Source organism: Adelges cooleyi, unplaced genomic scaffold (assembly GCF_023614345.1).
Source record: "Adelges cooleyi isolate 19-005CV unplaced genomic scaffold, UGA_ACOO_1.1 ACOO_flye_CR_arks_rails_tigmint_CR_PRNA_30, whole genome shotgun sequence".
NCBI classification, from domain to species: domain Eukaryota; kingdom Metazoa; phylum Arthropoda; class Insecta; order Hemiptera; family Adelgidae; genus Adelges; species Adelges cooleyi.
Genome location: NW_026095971.1, coordinates 12459616 through 12484620, shown reverse-complemented (window position 1 = coordinate 12484620; position 25005 = coordinate 12459616). Strand labels below are relative to the sequence as shown.

The following is a 25005-nucleotide window of genomic DNA, read 5'->3' as shown; positions in this document are numbered from 1 at the left end:
TCTCTTACACTTCATATATTAATTTGTATATTAGAACTATACAAATGATTGTATACACTTCCGTCTAAACTATATGCAAATTGCATTACAAGAATCGCGTGTAGTATGTTATTTCGTAGAGATTAGAATACCGGTATCTCAGAAATTGAATAAACAAAGCATTGACCTGACACACAGCGATGTCGGGCACATATTGTTTTTACAGTTACTTACTGTCCAATACGGAATTCAATCATTTGGACATTTTCACGTATGTGAAGAGGGTCCCGCTGGAAATCAATCTATTCGCGTCACCCGATTCGACGTTTTTGGTCTCGTTCCGGATGGACGTGCTCCACGGCTCAATTGTTTTATTCGTGAGTTGCCAATGACTTTTCGATCGGTTACTTTCAATGCTATTAATTAAACACATTGATCATACAGAGAAAGACACCCAAGCGACACTGCGAGCCCATCGCCATTAGATTTCAAATAAGCCTAATATTGTTTTATTATTAACGGTTGTAGTGTTTCGGTTACGAATCTAACGATTTCATACCAAATTTTTAATTATAGACACAAACCAGTCATTAAATATAATCTGTAAACTTTCCTTGATTTCTACCTAATAAATTTAAACAAATTCTGAAAATAAATGGAATTAGCTTTAATTCGGAACGGCGAAGCTATTTTTTATTAAATTGTAAAAACACTACTACTGAAGTGATACTTGCAGTTGCCGTTAAGAATTAATAAAAACTATATAAATAAGAAGTTGAGCATTGTCAATAGGCTAAAGAATATAAGACCTAAGCTCTTTGCTCGTCTCCTAAACCCATACCTGTGATGATATACATATTATAATATTTAAACGGCAACTTGTCGTGGCTCGGGGTGGATGCAGTTTATTAAGCCATTTCTAAAGTTATTATAAATGACTAATGATAACAATACAATAAAGGAACATGGTCATGAATTGTAAGCTAAATTTAATCGTGTCTGATTTCCAAAACGACCGACTATTATATTATTGTCAAGCTAAACGGACAAACTAGAAGCCGTGACTTAAAACTAGCGATATTTCTGTAACCGAATCAATATTATAGTTGACAGCCGTTTAACTTCAGCGGTGTTGTACTTGTATTTTGTAAAATAGCAGACTAGAACGGAGAGACCGAGGGAGAAAAGAGAGAGGGAGAAATACACAAAATAAGAAAAAAGTTTTTTAAGTGGAATAACGAGAAGCGTCTCGAATGCATATACGGCTGTGTTATTAAGAGGGTTGAGAAGACACTCTGGCACTGAGAGAAATTGTGGAAGTAACGGGATCGGGTGATTATCCCCGGCGAAACTATAGAAGTGCAAAACGGACTTTGTCGTGACGGGGGAGTAAGTAGAAGCAAACCGGCCGGAAAGTCGCCAGTCCATCATGTGGAAATATTCCCACGACAATGGCGGCAAAAGACTAGTGCAGAGTGCCGTATGCGGTGGCGTCGCCCGGACGGTGTGTTTACTTAAACGAGCTAATCTCGTCGTTTCCCACGTTACCCACAATTGAATCTCAATTCAAGTGAATAGCACACTGTATGTCGCAAATAAATACATATACAGACATCATTCACAGCGAGTTTTCGCCCGGCGAACTTGGTCGTTTTTCATCACATCATTTTAAAAACCTTAAAAATAAATAAGTTCTATTTACTTTTTGTTCGCATGATAATAACATTATTATATTGAATAGCCGGTCGAAATGCAGACCACCGAAATAACGACGACCAGATTGCTCTTCGTATCTACACTTCAACCGAAACTGTACGAAAATGTTTCCATTTATAGCAGACCACACTAAATTATTTAAATACAAATTTAACATGTTTTGTGTGAATTTTTAATTACAATATTAAATGTATATTGTGTTTTTTGAATTTTGAATTCATTATTTATATATATTTTCCGACAACTACGTTACAAAGGCTTTTGTTTTAGCTATCAATTTATGTTTGCTTTAAAATATTATGTAAGCAACTAATGAAAATCAAATAAGTAGACCGATTTTTCTGTTTGGTTTATAAATAAAATATACAAAAACGTATTTACATACCTTTTTACCGTCCAACTCATGCGATCCTTGGGCTAGCACTTTTTCGACACCGGATGGATCCGCAAACGTGACGAAGCCAAATCCCCTGTAACCAAAACGAAGAGTTTTACGTGAAGCTTTTATTTTTTCTTACGCATAAATTTGTGTTCTGTATACAAGTAGTAAATAAATAACTAATATAATATAATATAAAACAATATTAGTTGTATTTTTTGTTTTTCATTAATTTACTCCAATAGAGTTTTACATGCAACTGACGAAAATATTATTAAGTAAAATAACATGTGACTACACTGAACCATATTTGTACCTCGTTAAAAATACTTTTTTTTGACTTGGATAACTTAAAGGAAATTTGGATGGTTTTCTAGGAAAAATAAATATATATATATATATTAGGGGTGCGCAAATAATTATGAATTGAATACATTTTCAACTCAAACAAAATATTCATTATAATTTACAATTAATATAATATATTCTGGAAAAAAAATATTTATTAACTCAATAATGATTAACGAGAACTATTTAAAAGCGTTTATTGATTGAGATCCAACATATTATTAATTTATGATTTATATTTTTAATTAATGTATAATACATATTTGGTGGTTAAAAATTTTTAGGGGTATAAGAAAGCTACAGAAAATGTATTTACAAAAGCACTAGAAAAAATATATAATTTTTAAATGCATTTTCTCTAAAGGAACTTTAATTAGTTTATTTAAAAATGTAGGTTTCAAATTAAAGCCTCTAATTTTCTAGGACAGATTCTCTTCATAGTTTTATGTCATACTCGTCATACTGTCAACTTAAAAAAAGGGCTGAGGCTTTTACAGAAGTTGTGGTAGATACCATAAGTATTTCATAATATAAAATGAACTCACATGACGAGCAAAAACTTTTTTTTGGTATTAAACTAAAACTGTCGTCTAATCTTCATCTGGTCCCTCAATATGAGCCCTATGGTTTTACTATTAAGTCGAACTCGTCAAGATTTTTGGTTGGTTTGAAAACATTCGAGTTTTTTATTATTTACGATGATGATAAGGAATAATAACGTCAGGGAGTATTTAATAACTCAAAGTACTCTTGTAAACAGTATTTGGGGATAGGAGACGAGTGGGGTATAACGTTTAAGGAAAAAAAATACCTCGTAAATAACGCAAGAACACGCTGACGGGTCATGGTCGTGATTTTGAGGGATTTCTGTTGTGTGTGTGTGCAAAAACTGACCGTTCGGTATATACAAGCGGTAGCAGTGGCGGTAACAACAAAATAGGGGAGAAGTGAAAAAGAGAAGCGGACGAATCAAACGGCACTGAAGATGTATATATATATATATATATATATATATATATAGAACACATTCATACACACACAAACGGTGGTATACGGTAAAGGGTTGGCCGGCGGGTCTTAAATCATAGCCAGGGCCGAAGGTGGACTGTACGGGGGCAGCAAAGGGGAAGGCGAAACGGTTGATTTATGTTCGGTTTTAGCGCGGAACGTATTATTTGTGAAAATGTTACGGCCGTTGCGGCAACCGCCTCTGCCGTCGCTCCCGCCCATCCGAACTAGATTATGTGGTAACTCGGTGTGCTATTAAATTCAACACCGACCTCCGACCCCGTGCAAACCACCCACCATAATATAAACCTCCTAGCTGGCAAAAAATAAACCATCCAAAATAAAATGTATAATATATATTATATATCTATGGCAGACACCCCAACGCACCTTACCTAACTTTACCGATGTACACGGATATATATATATATATATATATATATATATATATTATGTATTATAGATTATTTCTTTCTCCTTATACCTTCTTTCCCTTGTAACTGCAATCAGGCGTTTGGAGGAACTGTTTTCATATCGGCAGGGTGGCCAAGCAATATATAATAATACGACTATGGCCCGGGGCGATTTCACAATATTATTATTGCTAACCACTTTTGCCCCCTCCCCCCATAATTGTAGCCCCTCAGTGCACAATACCAACAAATTACAATCGAAATTCGGCTTTAGTCCGGCCAATCGAATTAAAATCAGCGGTAGCCTTACATTACACGGAGGGTTCCGGGCTGAGAGAGAAATCGATGCGTTCAGCTTATCAACAAGAGCAGTAAAGTACAGGTTTGGTGAGATACATATTTATAATTTTATAATTTCATTACAGTATTTGAGTTCAGTGTATATTTTTAACAGAAGCTATACCAAAATCAATCTACATTATCTTATTAACGCGGCAGTATATCATCTTTTTCCTTTAGAAAATTTATATTAATTTTAATGTTATTTAGGAAACCTAATCTAGTCTTAATTTTAAAGAAAATTATATACATATTATTCATTATAATATAGTTATGACATATTACATCGTAGTTTGTTGTTATCAATCATCATTACTTAGTTTTAACTTATTGTTATCACCAGTTCCTTACAGTACTACAAAAAGCATAAAAAACCTATTATATCCCTAATTATGTATAAAACAATTATTTTGAGTCACTCGAAAAAACAATTTTGTTTCATCGGCATTCAGGTTGACATGCTATTCAAATATATCTTCAATTAAAACAATAACAATTTTTAAATCGCAACGATAAATCATGCATTGGCAAGGATTTCAACCGCACGATATTAGATTATATCTAACATCAAGTTTGCCATGAATTGTCGTTGTATGCAGAACTTATCAACTTGGGGTAAAGTTAACAAAAAAAAAAACAAAACAAAACAAAAACTCAAAAACAAATCAGTATGACAGCCCATTAAAATAAAATACATCAAAAGCGATATCAATCAGGCTGTAGACATTATTAATATACCAACCAGTAGGCTAAATACGCAATGGTACACCAATAAATCAAAACATCCCAACTAAGTAATTAGTTAAAAAAAATAAAATCATTCAAAATAAACTATAAATAACGCCAGGATTATTCGATTAGCTAAAAACTACTTAATTTTTGTTGTGTTTGTGTAGTTTTAAGACTAAAGGTCTAACAATTAGACTGAATGTAGATCTAGAGTGGGACTATAACGTATATTATTTTCTCAAAAACCTGTAGTAAATTATTTTTTATTAAAAAGCAAACCGAAAAAGGGGAATATTGCACAAATCGTAAAGTCAACAGGCATCAGAAAAATATTTTCATTATATTACCAATTACGATACATGTGTAATAATGGCAACAAGTTATAATAGACAGACGATCAACCCAAATCGTATATATCCTAATACTAAAAATATAATTGAGACACATTATTGCCTTTGCTTAGATTTTGTATTGATTTTTAATATGTGTTCTATCTACAGACTCGCATCGAATTGTTTTATTTGCAAGTGATTTTATCACTTTCAGTTATAATAATTCTCGAAAATCTGTCAACTTTCCGATTTCAATAATCTTTGTACCTACTATGCTTCTTTTTTGTTGTTTCAAACAATCCGTTATTTTAAGTACAATTTAATTTTTATTTAAATAAAAAAATATTTAAATAATGCCCAGATTTAGTAGTAGCCACTATATTTATTCATAACCGCGGTTTAATTAAATTGTAATTAAATTAACTGTTACGCTATTAAATTAACACTACTCACAAGTTATGTGGAATAGACATTAGCTATATTAATGCACTCGCATTAGATACATATTATTATTCGAGAGTGTTTCACAGTTAATTTAATTATAAATGTCAAACCACGTTTGTAAATGAATAGTGGTATATTGTCAATAGTGTGAGAACTGAGCGGCGATTATATAACTGATTTGCAGTCGTACAGCTTAAAGAACACTTCCCGACGTCATTGATGCCATAATAATAAAAATTAAAACAATAATAATAAATTAATTAAAAAAATATATCACAAACACACTTAAAAAAAACCCTATTTTCCATTGATTCCTACCTTGACACATATTTCAGCTCGTTTTCTTTTCCGGTAGACTGATCAGCTACAGCAGCACGGCTGAAACCCCATTTACAACGTATAAACACAACTGTGCTCACAATATTATTAACCCATGTAACGCAATGGACACGGCTCGAACTCAGCCCAAAAACAGAGTCGGGTTCGATTCCCGTTCATTGAGAAACATAGGCTGTACCCTAGCACAAGCTTATTTGTGGGGGGGGGGGGGTCGTTAGAAATTTATACGTATTTGAGTGTCATACATTTGAATAAGCATAACCGTACAAATATATCATACAATATGTGTACAAACAATTTGTCCGTGCATCTATCGTAATACAATTTTATACGACCTTATTAAAACATGTATACTCATATATACATATGTATCATATAATATTTGTTTTTATTCTTGTATAGACAATAATGAAAAAAAAAGTTTTGTTTTAGCTTTTGCATGATGTTATATAAGGAAAAAAAACCGTCGGCACAGCAAAAGAGGAGGGAATGAAAATATTATGGTATTATTATTATTATTTTTTTTTATGATGAAGGGGATTGAAAACCGCAGGCGTCTCGATAGGTCAATATAATATGGTAATGTCGTCTGAGCCGGCAATGGCTGGGAGGACAGTTTATTATTTAGATCACATCACATCCACACACACAAAACACACTGGGAATCGAACGACACGGAAAATCCGAATATTGTATAGGTATGTTGGCGAAGTGATCTCGATGCACAGTACTTCAGCGGTGTGCGTACCGATGCGGAATTTTTCCACTTTATATTATTTATTATACATACATTTTCCGTCTAGGTCTACACGCGCAGTCAACCCTTAATTTTTTTTCTTTTTGCGTCTACAAAATCGATTGACGACCCAGCCCTTCATCATCGACGCCCAACGATATTTTTAACGCAACATTAAACACACACACACACACTGTGTTCTCTTACACTGGCAGCCGCCGTCTCTATCTATATTTCATATTATCAACCATTCAGTGTGAAGTAAAAACTTACGAGAGAGGGTATTTTCGAATCATATTAGTTTTACATTTCCCACACCATACCTATTGTCGAGCGTTATAATAATAATAATAATGTGTAATACACGCTAGTGTAATGTCGAATGACAGAGACATGCGGCAATAATACATCAGTATAATAATACAGTAGAATTTCTATTAGGAAAAAAGTATTTCTACGCTAATGAAATGCATAATAATAATTCTAGGCAATCCTTGAATTAAAAACCTTAAAACTTAAAATAAATGCTAAATTTATTTTTATTTCAACAAATCTCTTACTAAAATAAAAAGGATAGGTATTTAAAAAAGCACTGGTTTTAAGATTTAAGGTTTTCAGTATCCCAAGTTCCCCCCAGATCTCCACCAATGCAATCAATAACATGAAAAAACTGACTGCCTGCCAATTGAATCCGGACTGGCGAAATAAACTAAACATTTAAAAAAACATAAGGATTTAGATAAGTCGTTTCATAATATTTGCGTATTTTTCAGTTTGAAAAACTTGTTTAGTTATCAGTAAAATACAAATTCATTGTGTTGTCATACTATCTGTTATTACCAAATTATCAATTAACGATATTCGAGGATACAAAATTGGTTTATAATATTTCTTCGTACCTAAGCTGAGTTGAATGAAAAACAGTTAATTTAATTTCTATATAAATGAATACAATTATGAATTATTTTCGAGTAAAATGTTTTAATTAATAATGTACGGTGTACCCTTGGTGCGTTTTAATAACGACGGATTGCATGTCACAGTGAACTTTAAAACGATCAGATTAATTTTTCACAGATCTGGCAATTGGCACGCAAAGGTGTTCAAACCAAACCGATCACAACATCATAATAGGCAATAAAGTTTTACGCGAATGTCGGCTACAACTTTTATAATGGTTTAATCGTTCAATCGCCGCCGGTTTATTGAAATGCGTAATAAATTATTGCGCCTGTGTTTAATAGCGGCACCCGTTTCGGCCAATTATAATACCGAATATAATAATAATATTGAACAAATGGCGACAGCGTAAACCTATTAAATTTCCCTCGGGGTCTGTATTTCATATAATGTTAAATGTATTGCTATAATAATTATTATAGCTGTGTATACGTCGCACTCTTTTTATAGACTCGTTGTATAATAATTATTGCCATAAAATATTCAACCAAAGTATGTTTGATATAGCTGGAATTATAGAATAAAATACGATTTTACCCCCCCCCCCTTCCAATTAATAAAGTCTACCGGATTTTACTTACTGTAAGCATCTTGTGAACGCGTTAAAAAACTATTGGCGTTCAGGAAATCAGAATAAGCGCTTAACGAGTGGAAACAATAAGGTACAACACCGCGCCGTAGCATTCCGACTGCGACAGACAGATGAGGTTCCGGGAAATATATGTGACTTAACTTTCCGGCTCTATTCATAGTCGTTTAATAATATTGTTTTCATCGACACTGAAAGTCGCAGTGACGTGTTAAAATAATTATAGAAACTCCATCCAAAACAATTTTTTAGTGAATATCAAGTTAAGTGTGCTAAAATAATAAACAAAAAAACAACTAACATAGGAGACTTTTTGAAAAGAAAAATATTATGTTGTTGTTAGAATAATAATTTTATTTATGAAGCAGGTACGGTACAAATCTGTATAATACATCTTGAACAAATTGTTGTTCAACAGTCCCTGAGACTATTGCTTCAAATTTACCTAATAGATGGTGCTAACCCGTCTTTCTTGATTTGTTATATCTCTAGTTTGGGTGACAAATATAAAACAGCAATAGCACAACGGAGACATGTCTAAAGGGTTTTGCCGGCGTTACTACGCTATATACTGCAGAGAGCTGGTAATGAGCGCAACGGTGTGTGATGTGTAATGGAACAATCAATGCGTCACCGTCGTCGGCGGTGGCTAATGGCGAATCAAACCCTTTCCGCCGGCCCGGCCGTCTATCTGTCTCCCTGTCTATCCGAGCTGTCACATATCCCCGTGGGAGGCGCGGGGTACGACCGCCATTCGGTCGGAGGAGATGACGGGCTAGATAGGTAGGTGAACGACGACTGGTGGTGGGGTTGGTAGAAAATGAAGGAGAGTGGGGGGGAGAGAGGTGGTAAACCAGGTCGAAGATAGCGGTGTCAGGCTGACTGGTGCGCTGCGCTAATGCACTCCAAGAATGACAAGAGAAACACATTTAGTTTTGAGAGGGACAGGTGACGCTACCGCGTGCATGGCGCTGCGGAGAAGAGACCTCGATGAATAATTGTTGGCCATCCATTTAGGTTCGAGCCGGCGGTACCTACGCCTCTCCATACGTTCTCTCCGACTAGCTATTCCGGCGAAAATCCGCCGAGGAAATATCTACGGGCACATAACTACGTCCTCCCCTCTTCCGCCGGCCTCGACAATCGCACCGGTCCCCCGACAGACGTGTTTGATCGCTCGAACTCGGTGCACGCAAACACACATCAGCACGTTTCGTACCTACTTTTGATTGATTCTAATGGTTTTGGCTTGGAATTCTATCTCGCTGATAAATTGTTAGTCTTTCCGCAGTGTCTCGTCTGTACACACATACACACGTTGCAGATCTTATTTTATTTCTTGACTTGCCTGCTGAATACGACGATTACGTGGATAGGGGCAGTTATGGTGGTGATGATGACGCCAATGTGACGGCCGAATGAATAATATACCTACACATAACCGCAATAAGCTATATCGCGAAAATGTATCATGTTAAAAAAAATTATACGGCGAACAAGCGTTCGGGCGGCTATGCTGGCTTTTAATAAAAAAAAAGTTATAATAAAATAAAAAAACTTTTTGTAGGCGATATTGTACTTCGGTACACTAAACCTCGCCGAAAAAATGCTTGGAGGGGGAGTCTATATTGATGCGCTAGCACGTATATGCTTAATCCATTAACTTAAAGTTACCAAAAATGAGTTTAGGGTTGCCTAATGAAAACATTTTTCGGAAACCCGTTAACTTTACTATGAAATTGACTTTACGAATCTCCATATTTTTGTTTTTTTCTTTAATAAAAAAAAGTTTTGCTACAGATTTTTAAGAAAATTGTATGTATGTTATACAATGTAATTTTTTATTTTGAAGGGAAACGGGTAAACTTTTTAATATATTATTAATAAAATAAAATTAGTGTCGTTCATGTTTTAAAATACTTTTCTTTCTGTCCTTCTAAAGCCACTTTAGGATAAAAAATTACAGGTATGAGAAATATATTTCGTGAGTTAAATAATGAAGTGTCCTAAAAAAAAAATGAGAATAAGTTGGATCTGATCCAGACTGTTCAACTTCCCAAGAAGTATTAGCGTTTCAATGCGAATATTAGAAAAGTTATTTATTTTTGGCAGGTTTTTTTGATTAAGTGGAAAAAGTGTAAACTTTTTTGTACACGTACCTTTACCCTTTTAAGCATAATTATTAAATACATTTTTTATTTTTCCTGGCCGTTTATTCCAATGAGATTAAATACTCTGATCACGTTTTTCATAACTCTCTTTTTATAGACAAGTTTAATTGGTTTTCTTGCGACTTTATAAAATTACTTGAATACTGGTTAAATGCTTTAGATACATTAGTCCTGATTCGATAGTTTAGGAATAATTTCTTGTTTCCAAATCTGCAATAAATGTACTCATTTTTGAAGTACAAACGAATTCTGAGTAATGATTACTATACAGTTAAACAAATATAATTAATATAGCTTATAATAAACATTTATATTGTACGGAGAAAATTATTACACTGAACTTTTATTTAGTTGCACAACGGGTCAAGTTGAAGGCAGCAGAGGGGAAAAAACGTGCGACACCGGGTTACTATATACACGATTTTTTCAATTGGCTCGTAAGGATTCGTCGGGTGCCCTTAAAAAAACGCATTATTCAGACAGTCATTATGTGTTCGTCAATAGCAAGGGGTAAAAAGGTGGACGGACGAAACGAGGAGGGCGGTTCAAAATGCAGGTTCAGCATTTCTTGCAGTACTCAACCCCTCCTCCCTCCCTTACCGTTATGCGCATGTTACAGAAAGCTTTTGTATTTGTACATTATACACCACTTCTTTCTGCTCTCGTTGACAGTGTCTCATTTTGCCTCATTCTTTTTTTCCTCTAGTCACGGACGAAGGAATAATCGGAAACGCAGAACAGTGTGTATATATATATATATATATATATAAGTACACGACGCACTTACTTTGTACACGTTGTGGATAAAATTAGAGTTGCATAAAACAATGGAAAACGCCATTACGACTTTTTTTCGCCCGCAAAAGCCGCTCTGCGTATTGGATTTCCCATGTAGATTTCTATAAGCTATAATGTGGTACGCGCTATGTGTGTGCACAAGTTACGTTATGCGATACGCCACTCAACTACAAGTAGGCACTCGACAAAATATTCAGCATTCATTTGAACCACACCATCGAGGGAAAAACACACAACTGTTACTTATACGCTGTGTTCGGTTTTTTTGGAAGAGATAATGGATAGAATCAATATTGTCGTTTGGCGGAACGCTGGAAAACACCAAATTGCCGATCTCAATTTAAAGCTAGGCTACCAGACCAATTGGCTTGCTCAATAATTATTAATCTAAATTTTGTTTTTACTGGCCCTAACACTCGATTGCCGTTCACACGTACAAAACTAACATTTTTAAGAATTAATAAAATATAACCCTACGACGATTTTAATAACATTGGTATAGTATAAAATATATTAAGAATTATCAATTGTTCAAACAAAACGTGTGTCTGCGCTAAACCAGTCAGACTTGCTCTTTCATATGCTAAAGATTTAAAATGGAGACGACCTCCGACAATATATAGCGTTTTATACTGTGGATCCGTTTGAATCATTCCATATTTGCATTCATTACCGGTTAACTGCCCAAGTAGTCATTTCGCCAACTTGGTTGCGTCCCGAGAGACTATGTTATTGGCCACAAAACGGATCTCAACATAATAAATACAAATTTAAGATAAAAAAAAATTAGCAACTAAAAGAAATGTTATGCTTAAAAAATTAACAAAATGTATTGATTTTTGCATTGGCGGTCATTTTCATTAAATATTTCTAAAAATACGTATTAACAAACATTAATTATTTATCATAATAATTTTCTCTGTTCTCCTTGATCTACGATCAATATCAATAAAAAGGCACGGGCTTCTAAAACTTAGTTTAGCAGTAGTTGGCAATCATATTTTTTTTTTTATTAAAAAGTTTTAATTGACTAAGTTTTTAATAATAACTTAAAACCTTTTTTAAGAAACCCCCAACGGAGATTAAAAAATTAAATAGTGCAATATCTTATTATTTAGTTACATTAAAGGGTATTGTTTTATCATTTAAATAAATCCGGATCGACGGTTCAACCAAAGTATTACAGAAACCACAAAACATAGTTTTCTTTGTAACTGTAGAAAAAAAAATAAACAGTTAGGTTGTCTGCTTGATGGTCTTAAATTAATTAGTTAATTAATTAGCTCATTTAAATATTATACAAACTTGTAAAAAAGTTGTTCAAACATTTTCAGAAATATGTATTAAAACTTATATTTTCAATGCAATAATTAATAATAATGTATTTTGTTGGTTTTTTAACTACTTTCAAAATTGCTAAAGAAAACTAATATAGGTTTAAATATTATCTTTTTATGGTAAAGAATTCAGATATAAATGTCAGAATTTGAGCACATTTAGCTTTCACTTATCCAATTAAAACTTAAATAAGTACGGATTTTATTTATAACTACAAATTTATACTATGAAACTAAGTATTATAACAGTTTGTATCCTAAAGATTAAACCGATAATAATACAGTGAAGTAACAGTTACTAAGGTATTTATTCCATTAGAACTTTTAAATTGTAAACATATATTTAATGATAAAAAATGTAAAATCCTAACTGTCTATAGTTGTAGAATAATTGTTCTTAATTTTGTTTTGGGCTTTTTCAGGGCAAACCTTATTTTGATTGACGAGCGATGCTTGTTGGTCGAAGATTGGTTTCTGGCAAACTGGATTTTATTACTGGTGCGTTATTACAAATATTAACGGAGGACAACTGCAAGGATTTTCGTAATGAAGACATTCGCCAATAATGCGCTGAACAGGAAACTCGATATTGGAAATGGCGTATAAACCGGGAGTTATTACGTTCAGGTCTCTCTAACCGTGTTAAGGCTTGGCGTGGCGAAAACGAGAAGAAGGGATTTACGGATGAGACGGGTGGAAATATACACTGGGGGAGGGCACTTCGAGAGGGGAAATAATAATAATAATAATAACCGATTCGCCGGTTGGACGGTTGCAATATCGCAGCACACGGCACACCGAATCGCATTGAGTTGTCGCCGGCGGGGGCCAGATCCAGACTTGATTGCCGTCGAACCGGAAATGAAGCGCTGTCGCCAAAGTCACCGACAGTGTCCCCTTAGGGGCCCCAAGAATTAACGAATTGAGTTTATTGGAATTAGTAAAATCGAATATTACACAGAAACGGTTTTGACCAATGTGGTGGGAGCGGGAAGGGCGAATTAGTTTTTAGTCGATCGGCCATCAGCTGTGATCTGCCGTGCCATTAAGAGCAAACTCATTATGATCCGGCGCGTTCGTCTTAAAATTATATACAGAACAATATCGCGACATCGGTATATATCTATATATATATTATATTATATTGTTGTCAAAACGCTACAAATTAGTCTGATTGCTCGCGCATCCGAGTTAATCGGCTTAATCGGGTTTAAAAGTTATAATAATAGTCGAGTGGAAAATCCTCGAGGGCCACAGCGCCGTGTAAATGACAACGTCCAAGGCGGCCTAGCTCGTGGCAGATGACGTTGATATGTCGTCCGAAACGGAAAATCCATGGTCGACGGGTCGCAACCAGAAAATCTAGAGTTAACCGGCCATAAGTGATGTTTAATAATTTGTATACTAATTTTCTATATACGTAACGTGTGCGAATGGTCATGGAAAATGTCAGGCCCACAAGACTTAGCGCGTCGCAGGCAATTATTAGCATGTTGTACACCGTTCAGATTGGCGAGGTTTTTCATAATTTACAAGCCGTGTATCCAGCAAGATGTGTCGCAATGTATCGCTTTGCCTTCGGGACGTTCTGCGTAGTAAGCTCACGACGTGTTATGGCCGAAAGTAAAGCCGACTCGGTTGTGTGCTTCAATTAAGTTAGGTAATTACAATTGATGCGGTTCGGCGAATTCGGGTTGCGCGCACTGTCGTTTCCGTATAATGTTCGTATTATCTTATGGAAAAACATAATATACCGAACGGGTCTAGTGCTCGTGGCACAGTCGTTCAGCCTTTTGGTGGCCAATGCGCTGAGGGGGTGGAAAATCCGTCGGACTGTGAAATCATTGTGCTTGCAGTGTGCGGTTTAGACTTTATAGGAGAGAGAGAGAGAGAGAGAGAGAAGCATACACACACACATAAACGTGGAGGTTAAACGATTTCTGGTAATAAGTGCCGGGGCAGAGATCTAGACGGCTGAGAGGATACATAGGATTTTCGCCGACACATCACGAAGGCCTCCACTCCGTCGCGGACCACCGTCGGAATCCTATTTCTATGCCAAACAATTTTCTTTGTTTACCCTATGCCGGGGTTCGCTTCTCCTCCGCTTTGTTATCCATGCCTATTTCGTTCTTTCCCCTGGTGTACCGCTAAGCCACAGCGACCCCCAACGCCGCAGTAGGTCGTCGAACATACAATACCTATATATTACAGCTGAACGACGATAAATCCTTATCATGACTAAGCACGCTATCCATTCTCTTTGTCGCACCACACGAGTTCACGATATTATTACAATTTATGCAATTTAGTCGTTCTTTTCATTATAATCCCAAACTTTGTTTACATTCCTCTCACTTTTCCACCAATTCATAGTGCATCGTTGATGTTTTATAAACCTATACGGTTAAAAACGTGATAGCATGCCGTTTATTTTATTTCATTATAATTGATAACTAAAAGGTTGAAAAAAAATAATTCCATCAAAAGCTATAACAATTTTCATACGACAATAGTTGAGGACTTCTTGTGGGATGGTTAGGTTCAGAGATCACTTGTTTATTTTTCACTGACCTGCATGTAAGATCCCACAATACCAATGGCGTGGCACAAACACTTATGTCAGTACCTTGTTTAAATAATTAGTTTCTTTGAACCATCAACGAGGCTAAGTAAAATGGCTTACTCTAATATGGCGGAATTGGATATTTGTGGATATTTTAATTTTTTAATAATATATAATAAATAAATTATTTTTGAAAAAGTATTTTTTTCTTAAAAACTGTTGTTTTGGACTCTAGTGTTTTCCTACCGGAGATCCTCAATTAGTAAAACAGTACGATATTAGGTACTTTCATAATACTAAATGAGTTATACAAATAAAGATAAACTAGGCGACTAGTATATTGAGCGTGTAAACAATTATGCCATCCCTAATATTGCAATAACGATAACATTTTTAAATTACATATAATGTAATAATTGCTTTTGGCAGTTTAATATTCTAAAAGTTATACTATCAACAAGAATATAGTATTCCTATTGTACAGATAATTTTCATTAGGCGTGCCAATTCCAATGCATAGTTCGGTGATCACAATTATTATTGTTTTCAAAAGCCGTATTGATCGTGAAAAAATAACATTGGAAGCGAACTGGCGTCGGCTGTTGTTAAACGAAATAACTCATTAGCCGGGTACAGTCGGTTTTCTAATTTCGAAAATCATTTACGACCCTATTTAGATAGCAATATTGTTATGCGACTCTGGAGCAACAAAATATGGTCGGAAAAGTTGTTATGGCAGTTGTGGTATTTAGGTCCGAACGGTCATAAATTTTCAAGTATTAAGGGCCAAACGCTTATTTCGGCGCAGCGCATTCGTTTCGACCGTGTGATTTAATATCCCTGCGCTTTGTTCGTCCAAATATGAATATGAACAGATATATATATATATATGTACAATACATAAGAGTGGAAAATGGCGCAATAAAATCCTATTTGGTAATTTTTTGTTTGTCTGTATGTCTTCGAGTATTTTTTCTCGGTGGTATAATCTCATATTTTTATGCAGAGCGGAATATTATTGTCTACGTTTACGAAGGACTACTATACACAATATAAACCAGAGACAAAAAGAAAACAATATAGTTACAAACTATACAACGACTGTCGACTGCGATTAAAAAAAAGAAATTGAAATTTTGCGCCGAGAACGAAAGATGAGCGAAACTCGGTACATGGGCATGAACGTAGGCAAAATTGCATATCCACAGCGCCGCATTTGATATCTGATATTTTACAATAATTCCTCCCTTATTTCTCACTTTTACTGGCAACAAAACAGAACAATATTGACAAAAAGGAAGATATATTTTTGTTTTTGAGGCGCTCGTTTTACTGGAATGAAGTAAATTGAGACGTTTTATCCTTCGCTTTTCCGGAGCGACAATGCGATGGTTTAACTTTGAACGATGTGTCAAGGAAATATAGTAATAATCGCCATTGCACTTGCTAGTTTGTAAATATTTTCAGACCTACGATGCATCGTTTGACTGTAAAGCTGGCACGCGAAAAAAAGCTGAACGGTTTTTATGAAAAATTAAATCGTTTATCGAGTAAAAAATGATATATATCTATAGAAATTCGAGCCAACGTAAAAAAAAAACGCTTAAACGATCCGTTTGATTAATTAGAACAAACGCACACACAAAGTGTGAGAGAGAGTAAACAAACGGTGCTATGTTATTTAAAATTATAACACTGCTGACTTGGTTTAGAGGACTGTGTCCATTTAATTAACGGGGCAGTTCCATATAGTCGACGGTTGTGTTTTGTACTTTTTAGCTGGAACTTGTTAATATTATTTGTTTTTTTGTTTTGTGTCTACAAGTATTTAATGAAAACTCTTTATCGAACGGATAATCTACGGGTCGTCTAAATTAAAACATTTGGAGAGCGGCAAGCAGCGATTAATCAAAATTAATGTGCAATTAGCGAGTTTATAATATAAATGTGATTAAAAATTAATTTCTCGTTACGCCTAAACATAAACACAGCCAGCGCGAGGGGTCGATTTAAATATTCCTATCGATAACGACAACGCTAAATTATTAAAACGTTATTGTATATACGAAAACTGACAGACCTTTTTTTTTTTAAGGGATTTAATCGATTTCCAAACTACTCGACTGAATATTATAACGACATGTGAGCCAATAATTTATTATTATTTGCTTTGCTTTGTGTGGTCAAACAACAGCACTACGTTGGCACCACTAGTTTTCGTATCGTTTGTCTTGTTTACTTCAATGGTTTTAAATGAGTATTATTAATAACATATCATATTTTGTTGTGTTCATTCGTTATGGCGCCAATAGATAAAATAAAAACATAAAAAAAGGCAATCTTTAAATAAATTTCATTCTCGGCCTCCAAGTGTTCTCATCCATAATACGGATATCCTGTAATGCTCGTCCCCTCGAATGTACGTTTCCGAGTTGACTATTATTCTAAACGTTTGTTTTGTGTTATTACATCAGTCTTATCTTAGGATTATATGTTTAGTGTATTTGAATAAAACCACGGTGTATATAAGCGTTTATACCCGACAAGGAGAACTGTGATTGGTTTCTCAGTCTTAAACGGCCGATTATTGACTGACACCATCTCTCTCAAGCATCACAACATCAAGTCGACAGCTGTACCTATCTGGAAGACATTCACCCGGGGATCTAGGTGCTATTTCCATAGTCGCTATATCTTCTGTGCAAACAATACGCCATTCAGCTTTATTGTTCAGGCACCGCTGTGAATTCGGCCACGGGGGCACATACTCGTACATGATAAACGCCGTGTAGTATATGGCACGAGGCGGACTAAAACTTGAGAGTCGGTCGTAAATAATAAAATACCGACGGCCTGTGCCGGCAGCGCAACAATTATAACAATAACTATTATTATTACTATTATCGTCATAGCGTAACGCTGTTGTTTTGGACGCGGCACAATAATAATATTATCCCCCCCCCTCTCATTGCTGTAGAGCTTTGCTCCGGTTCCACAGAGTGTTGTATAATCGTGTTGGATTTAAATCTTTCGAATTCCTCTTCTATTTTATAGCCCTCGTTTGAGCCTCCCACCGCGCTGCTCCGTACCGGTCGACGCTTAGCTGTGTTCGCGGCGAATAAAGAGCCGTTCGACTTGGTCCGACACACTGTTTATGCTATAAGCGGATATTTAGACGTTTAGAAGCCATTGTCCACATAATATACTTTTATACTATTGTAAACACCACAATAAATTTATACGTAAATGATCTACGCGCATACAAAATATACTCATCATGTGTATTCAGGCGTCTCGCAAGCCACGCCGTAAAAAAAACAATGCCTCCCTTCCATAGACATGTTATTTGAAAAAAATTAAATAAGCCTCGTTCAAACTCTTTCCGAGGTCGGCTAATATGAACATGATAACTAGAATGACGGACTACATTTAGTTTATCCTACAAATCTTGGAAAGAACAATAATATTATTCTAGTTTTAAAGAAAATAAATAAAATAATAATAAACGATATAAAACACTGATAAAAATATACATTCTCATGGAAATTAACCTAACACTTATTCGTTCTGAAACCAATATCTCCCTCTATCCGCATAGTTAATATCTTTTTTCATTTTTAGGTCCACGTTTTCCGTTTAAATTTAACATTTTTTCTTTAGTTGGAACTTTTTGACGTCAACCCTTCAATCTGTAATACTTAACAGATATTTCCGAAGGGTCCAAACTTTTAACTACAATTTATAGACAAAACAATATTGAAGATACACTCCACTAGCGTTCTTATTTAAGTTCAAAAACAAATACAAAGTCAGAATATTGCCTTTAGCAGTTACTCCGTTCTTATCGGCCTAAATAAAAACTACCGATTACGAAAAAATAAACTGTACGATAATATTTTACAACTAACATTACTATGACACCTATTGTACATACGCTGATGATATACAACACCGCCTCGCCTAAATTAACTATGTATATATATATCAGCGTGTTTGAACGTATAATAGTCAAATTGAATACCAACCACAAATTTATTAGAATCGGGTACCATAAGACTTATGAATATTCTACTTGGCACCACATTCTCCTTTCAATGCTAAAATATATTATTCAAGATAAGACAAACGCCATATTACATTATCCATAAGCAAATACAACCGCTGTAATTATTATGCGAATACAAATGCACCACGATGGAGAATCGTTGATTGATAATCTTTATACGAAGGAAAAAATACTCAACTAAAATATCATCTAGCTACTTTAGGTCCAACATATAATTTATATCATTAAAATGATTCCGATTACTAATAATCTAATAATATAATATTATAAAATTGCATTAAAACTTTATAACGGCTCACAATTTTGTTCTTTATTCGACTTGTCATTTATGTAATACCTACCTATCGATTTTTAACCTGTAGTACACTGTACAGCGTTTTCTTATTAAAATTTATCAAAAGATCTGTTTAGTTTCTATTTGAATCTCCGCGAGTATACGATGAGTAAGTTCTATATGCTTATAGACAAAGAATTGGCTGAGTATTATGCACAGATAGAGGCACACTTATGCTATATTATATAGGTGTACACACGATAATATTATACATAATTCAAGCGCGTAAGCCGATTTGAGTTGCTGAAACAAAAAGTGCATTTGAAAATTTACATTTTGATCCGTGCAAAAGAGAAGAGCGACGCTCAAAGTTTTCCCACGATCCGGTTAACAACGTGCTGGGCGACAACGGTCGAATACCTTTGGAAAGTCTTTCCCATCCCCCTTCAAGCTTTTGCTTGCCATTTTCGTCGTACATAATGTCTACTTGTTTTTTTTTTTTGGTGCAATCTTGTCACGTCGAAGATATGGCGAACGAAGAAAGTTTGCGCCGGAAAGTCGTGTGAAAACGTGCCGCGAAAAAAAACAATTTTAAACGTAAAACGTTTTGAGAAAGCTCGAGCGACAATTTTTTAAAAATATTTCCCGCCCGGGAAACACTGTTTAATTGTAAACGCAACAGCTATAAGAACCGCAGTGGACCGTGCTTGAAGACGTGCAGTCTGAAGAAGACAAACCTAGTGAACCGCTTTTTAAGTCCGAAACAATGTAATTATTCCCGGTGGCCAGCCATTAAAAACATTTTTAATTGCCTTTATTATTCTGTGTAAAAGAAGAGATTGGATCATAATAGGTAACAACATAAAAATATATGTTCTCCGACCCCCCTTCCCCCCAAACGCAACCATCATTAATTGTTGTCGCGGACAAGTGTTTATAATTACATAACTTCTTTTTGTACGTTCCCATACATCATATACACGTTTAGGGTATGAAAATTCAGCACAGCTTCTTAGAAAAATAGTCAAATTGAATAATGCAGTTATAGTGTAGTAATGCTACATTCTATGGTTCGGACTAAAGAAAATATTTCCAAGTAGGTAGGGCAATAAAAAGAAAAGGAATGACTCAAACAGAGATGCGTCTTAAAAAGTTTTTAACACTCTAAATATAAACAATTTATTTCCAAGTTAAGTGCTAGTCATTATCATTGTAAAATACATTTTTTATACAAAAATAGTTAATTAAAAAAAAAAAGTTTTTTTTAGTAGATATGAATAAAACCGAACACGACGCATTAAATTAAATCAACAATCGGGAGTTTTATTTTTAGAAAGGAGTCTTAACTTGTGAACATCACAACATAAATATTAAGCTTTATGTGCGTGTTATCTGAGTGTTAATAATTTAATTTCATTAGAATACCTCGAAAATGAGAATTACAGCGCTGATGAAATATACAAGTGGAGTTCTACATACAAACACTCTAGGGATGAAGTTTTTCGTTAAAGCTCGGGGCAGACATCTAATTACGCGAATTAGATAAGCGAAATAAATAATATCATACGCTTCTCGCTTACACACCGCTTTATAGTGACAAAACGCCTAAGTGCCTATTGTCTTAATTTATTATTAGTACGTGCTCTGACTTTCAAATCCATGTGATTATGTATCAGTATTACATGTAAACTCATAATGTAGAAGTAACTATTGTTAATATACAATACAATCACAGTAAAATTACTGTACATGATTCTTTTGTCGAAGTTTACATAAATTGAGTAACATGCATACTTATAGTCTGATATTAGTTTATTTACTTCCTTTAACCGCATATTGGTTTAGGTGCCTTGTCTCCTAAAGAATCAGGATAAAAATATCATTAAACTTATGATAGTCGTAGAAGTATTAGTTATTATTAGCAAAATAGTATTATTATATAGAATGAATATGTAGACTATTATATAAAAGACAATAAGTATGATGGGAAAAGATAAAGTAAATATCGTGGATTTACTGAAATATGTTAACTTACAATTAGTATCCTTATTTGATTATTTTAAAGCAGAATATTTTCAACTGGAATATGAACTAAAACTGTTAACTGAAATTTATTTATAATATTTTAACTTTTTTTTGTCGTTTTCTAAGAATATTTTTAGCGCTTATCGTACTGTAGAAAGCAATTTTAAATAAACAGAAATTGCAAGCATATTTTAATGTTTTTAGCGCATTAAAGTCGCCGTTCTGATAAAATCCACCAAAAAAAACCTAATTCATTTTCGTAGTAATTGGTTTTCAGTTTGAATGCGGAATTGCATATTACCTCATTCGTTCGGATATAAACTCTGCGGGTAAGTGGCGGGAAAAAAATATGTATATAAATATATTTATATGTATATATACCTACACATTATCCCGTAAGCGGTTCGCGTTAGCGATGGATACCCAAGCAGAACGAGGTAATCCTACTAAAGGATTTGTGTGCCGCCGTTATACAAATTGCCGTTTATTTTTTCCTCCTATCGCCATTTTTATTATGCACCTATAATACACACGAATCGACTGGTGTACAATATTATTTTGAACGATTGTAAATTATATTCAAACCAACATTATAGAGACGAGACGGCTGGAAAACGGATTTGTTTCTTAACTCGACCGTCTCCGGGAAAAAATGTAATTCGGCGACCTTTGATGTGTGCAGTTCATTCGTCAGTCGTCAACCTGCCCTAACACAATCTAATCATGATTTCTTAGACGATATAGTTGACGAGAGAGGGGGGATTGTATTGCGTGAACAAGCGATTCGTTTGTGTCAATTTTCCCAGGCAAACGTCTGTTTCTACATAGATCGATACACACACAAACTAAGAGGGCACATTGTACACAGCGACCCTCATATACAATACAAAGATGCATTAACAATTGTGTCAGTATCTAGTAATGGACAACACAATATACGTGTGTGTTCAAAGTGCACACTTGATTTACAACGTCCGACAATGGTGGAGCTAATGAAAATTGGCCTGGCCGTTTAAACTCTTACGATTCCCTTTACTTTCCCACTATTCGCACAATACTATCCAATTTTCTTTTCGAAAATTAAACATGGAATCTGAAACTATTTACTAGGTTCTTTCTTTTGCTTACATATACTTCCATCCAGTTCATTAATTTCCATTTTTAAAATCGCGATTTTTTAAATAATTCATTGTGGTGTGCTACATTTAACTTGAGCTCTCATAATTTATATTTATTATATGATCAATTCTATATAATGATTTGTACGACTAGTATAGGCAATGATGTTAAAAAAAAAAAAAAATTGTTGTCACGTCTACTTAATTCATTTATTACTACTTACTTTCATTTATTTTTACATTTTAGCTTTTTATAGCGTGCGATATAAAACTGTAGTCATTTAGGGTTTTATTTATTATAAGGTTTACGTTATTCTAGCGACCTTTGCGAGTGTTTATCTACTCGAGCAAGAGTTCAAATACATATTAAGCTTGTATCGAGTCGTTAAAATATATAAACAAAAGGAAACCAGAGATTGGAAGAAACTTTCCAAGTTCGCTTCAGGCCATCATCATTTTTACGTTTTTTTTAATCTAGATATGACGTTACTATGTACCGTGTTGCTGATGTCTTGTCAACAATAGACATGTATCATTATCATATAAAAAGGGGGAAATAAGGATTTTATTTTACGTATAAAACAAACTCAAATTAGAAAATATACAAACAAAATTGTGCAGATTCGGATTGCAAGACGTTTAGCATATTAGATCCGGCAAATATATTTACATAATAAAAATATATAGTACTTCTGCAAACTACTTTCCTCTTTCTACCAATGAATGGCTTAGAAATGTGCAAAATAAAATACTTAAATTAATCTTAGCAAAAATAAAGTTCCTGTACTATAGGTAATGGTTTACCAATTTACATTTAATTTTAACTTCACACTAAGATTTTTTATTTAAAAAGTTTATATATACGTTACAATTTAATTTTCAAAAGTTGCTATCAAAAAAACTAGTTTGGGAGGGAGTAGAACCATAATAATTTGTGGAAAGTTGAGATCACATTATTTAAAAACGCTATGAAAAAAAAATGTAATTATTAATTAAATCCAGTGAGATATTGAGTGGCCTATGATAAAAGGTCACCCTGTATTAATGAATTAGTTATTACTACTGAATCATAAAACTGTGCAATATTATAAGGCGCACAGTGTATGCAAAACAAGTACATCAATGTAGTGGTTGTAAATTGTATTTGTACTAATAAGATATCGGTATGTTATTGTTAAACACCTAAATCATTGTATTTTGTTGAAATGTTGAATATCGTCGCGTTCATGCGAATATTAATTAATGTATTTTCTTAGAGACATTTTAACTACAAAAGATAAGTTGTGTTTTCTATAAATAAAATACAGTCAAACGTTTTTTCAAGACAATTTAAATATTTATTATTTTAGTTTAAACTATTCTAGATTTTGGGCAATGCGGGATGTTTTTTATCTATATTTTCCTGAAGCTTATAACACAAGCGTTGTTAACAATAACAATATTATTTGAATCGCGGTTTTTTAAAATTATTAATCAAGCGGAATCAAGACAAAAAGTTGTTTTCAACCGTCTTGTGTTATTCTTATTCTCACTCAAAGAAAAATTAATTTCATTACTACTCGTCACTACGCGTTTGTCCCACCATTTCTTGCTTGCTTCTTTGAATAACGTTTTCCCGAAGACAGAACAGAAGCGACTCACAACGTTACAGCAACAATGACGACGCAATTAATGTATAAAACTCGGTTGATATTTATTTAATTGCGGGGCCGTCGACGGTTTATTATTTCTCCTTTCATAGCTACCTTCCGCCGCACCACTCTCTCTCGCCCTCGAGATCATACACTTCTATTCATTTCATTAAAACTACCGGCGCCACTAGAAATAACATTATTATATTATTAAGGAAAACAAACCAAAAGGAAAACGTCGACCCGTTGACGTTTGATTTGATCAATGGACGGACGCTTTATCGAAAAATATCATCTGCCGTTGCGTTGGTACTATGGTATATTTTAAACCTGCGCAATACGTTATACGCCGTACTTACACTATTCTTAGTGTTAATGCGGCAGTGAACACAATGGGCTAATGCGATTACTAAAAGTATCGACGGCTTTATATTATCATAATATGTATTATGCGAAACGCAATTTCCGCACCGTTAAAAAATATTTGCACAGAATGCAAAGTTACTCGGTGGGCCGGACTGGTTAAATTAAAAAACGTAAATCTCCCATCTATGGCAGTGGCGGCAAAAGAACAAACACGTAAAAAAGTTTTGGACGTTTTCCTTGTTGTATCCCATCAATTTACGCACTAGATTTAAACCTGCACAGAACGCCATTTAATTCTACTGTTATTATTACACTGTACACCTACGCTGTGCTAAACCCGTA

The 25005-nt window shown here is 34.4% G+C and overlaps 1 protein-coding gene across 12 annotated transcripts in view; it reads right to left on the bottom strand.

The window, feature by feature from the left end:
- The window catches only part of LOC126839113 (RNA-binding protein Musashi homolog Rbp6-like), a 269406-nt gene that overhangs the window by 116490 nt on the left and 127911 nt on the right, over positions 1 to 25005 (bottom strand). For 9 of the 12 annotated variants that reach the window (XM_050574160.1, XM_050574163.1, XM_050574161.1 and 6 more), the window contains 2 exons: positions 6006 to 6065; positions 2081 to 2165 (listed from right to left, as the gene is read on the bottom strand). In XM_050574160.1, the coding sequence (XP_050430117.1) occupies positions 2081 to 2165; positions 6006 to 6065 (145 nt within the window). The remainder of the gene's footprint in view (positions 1 to 2080; positions 2166 to 6005; positions 6066 to 25005) is intronic. The other 3 variants (XM_050574162.1, XM_050574170.1, XM_050574168.1) reach the window with 1 other exon arrangement.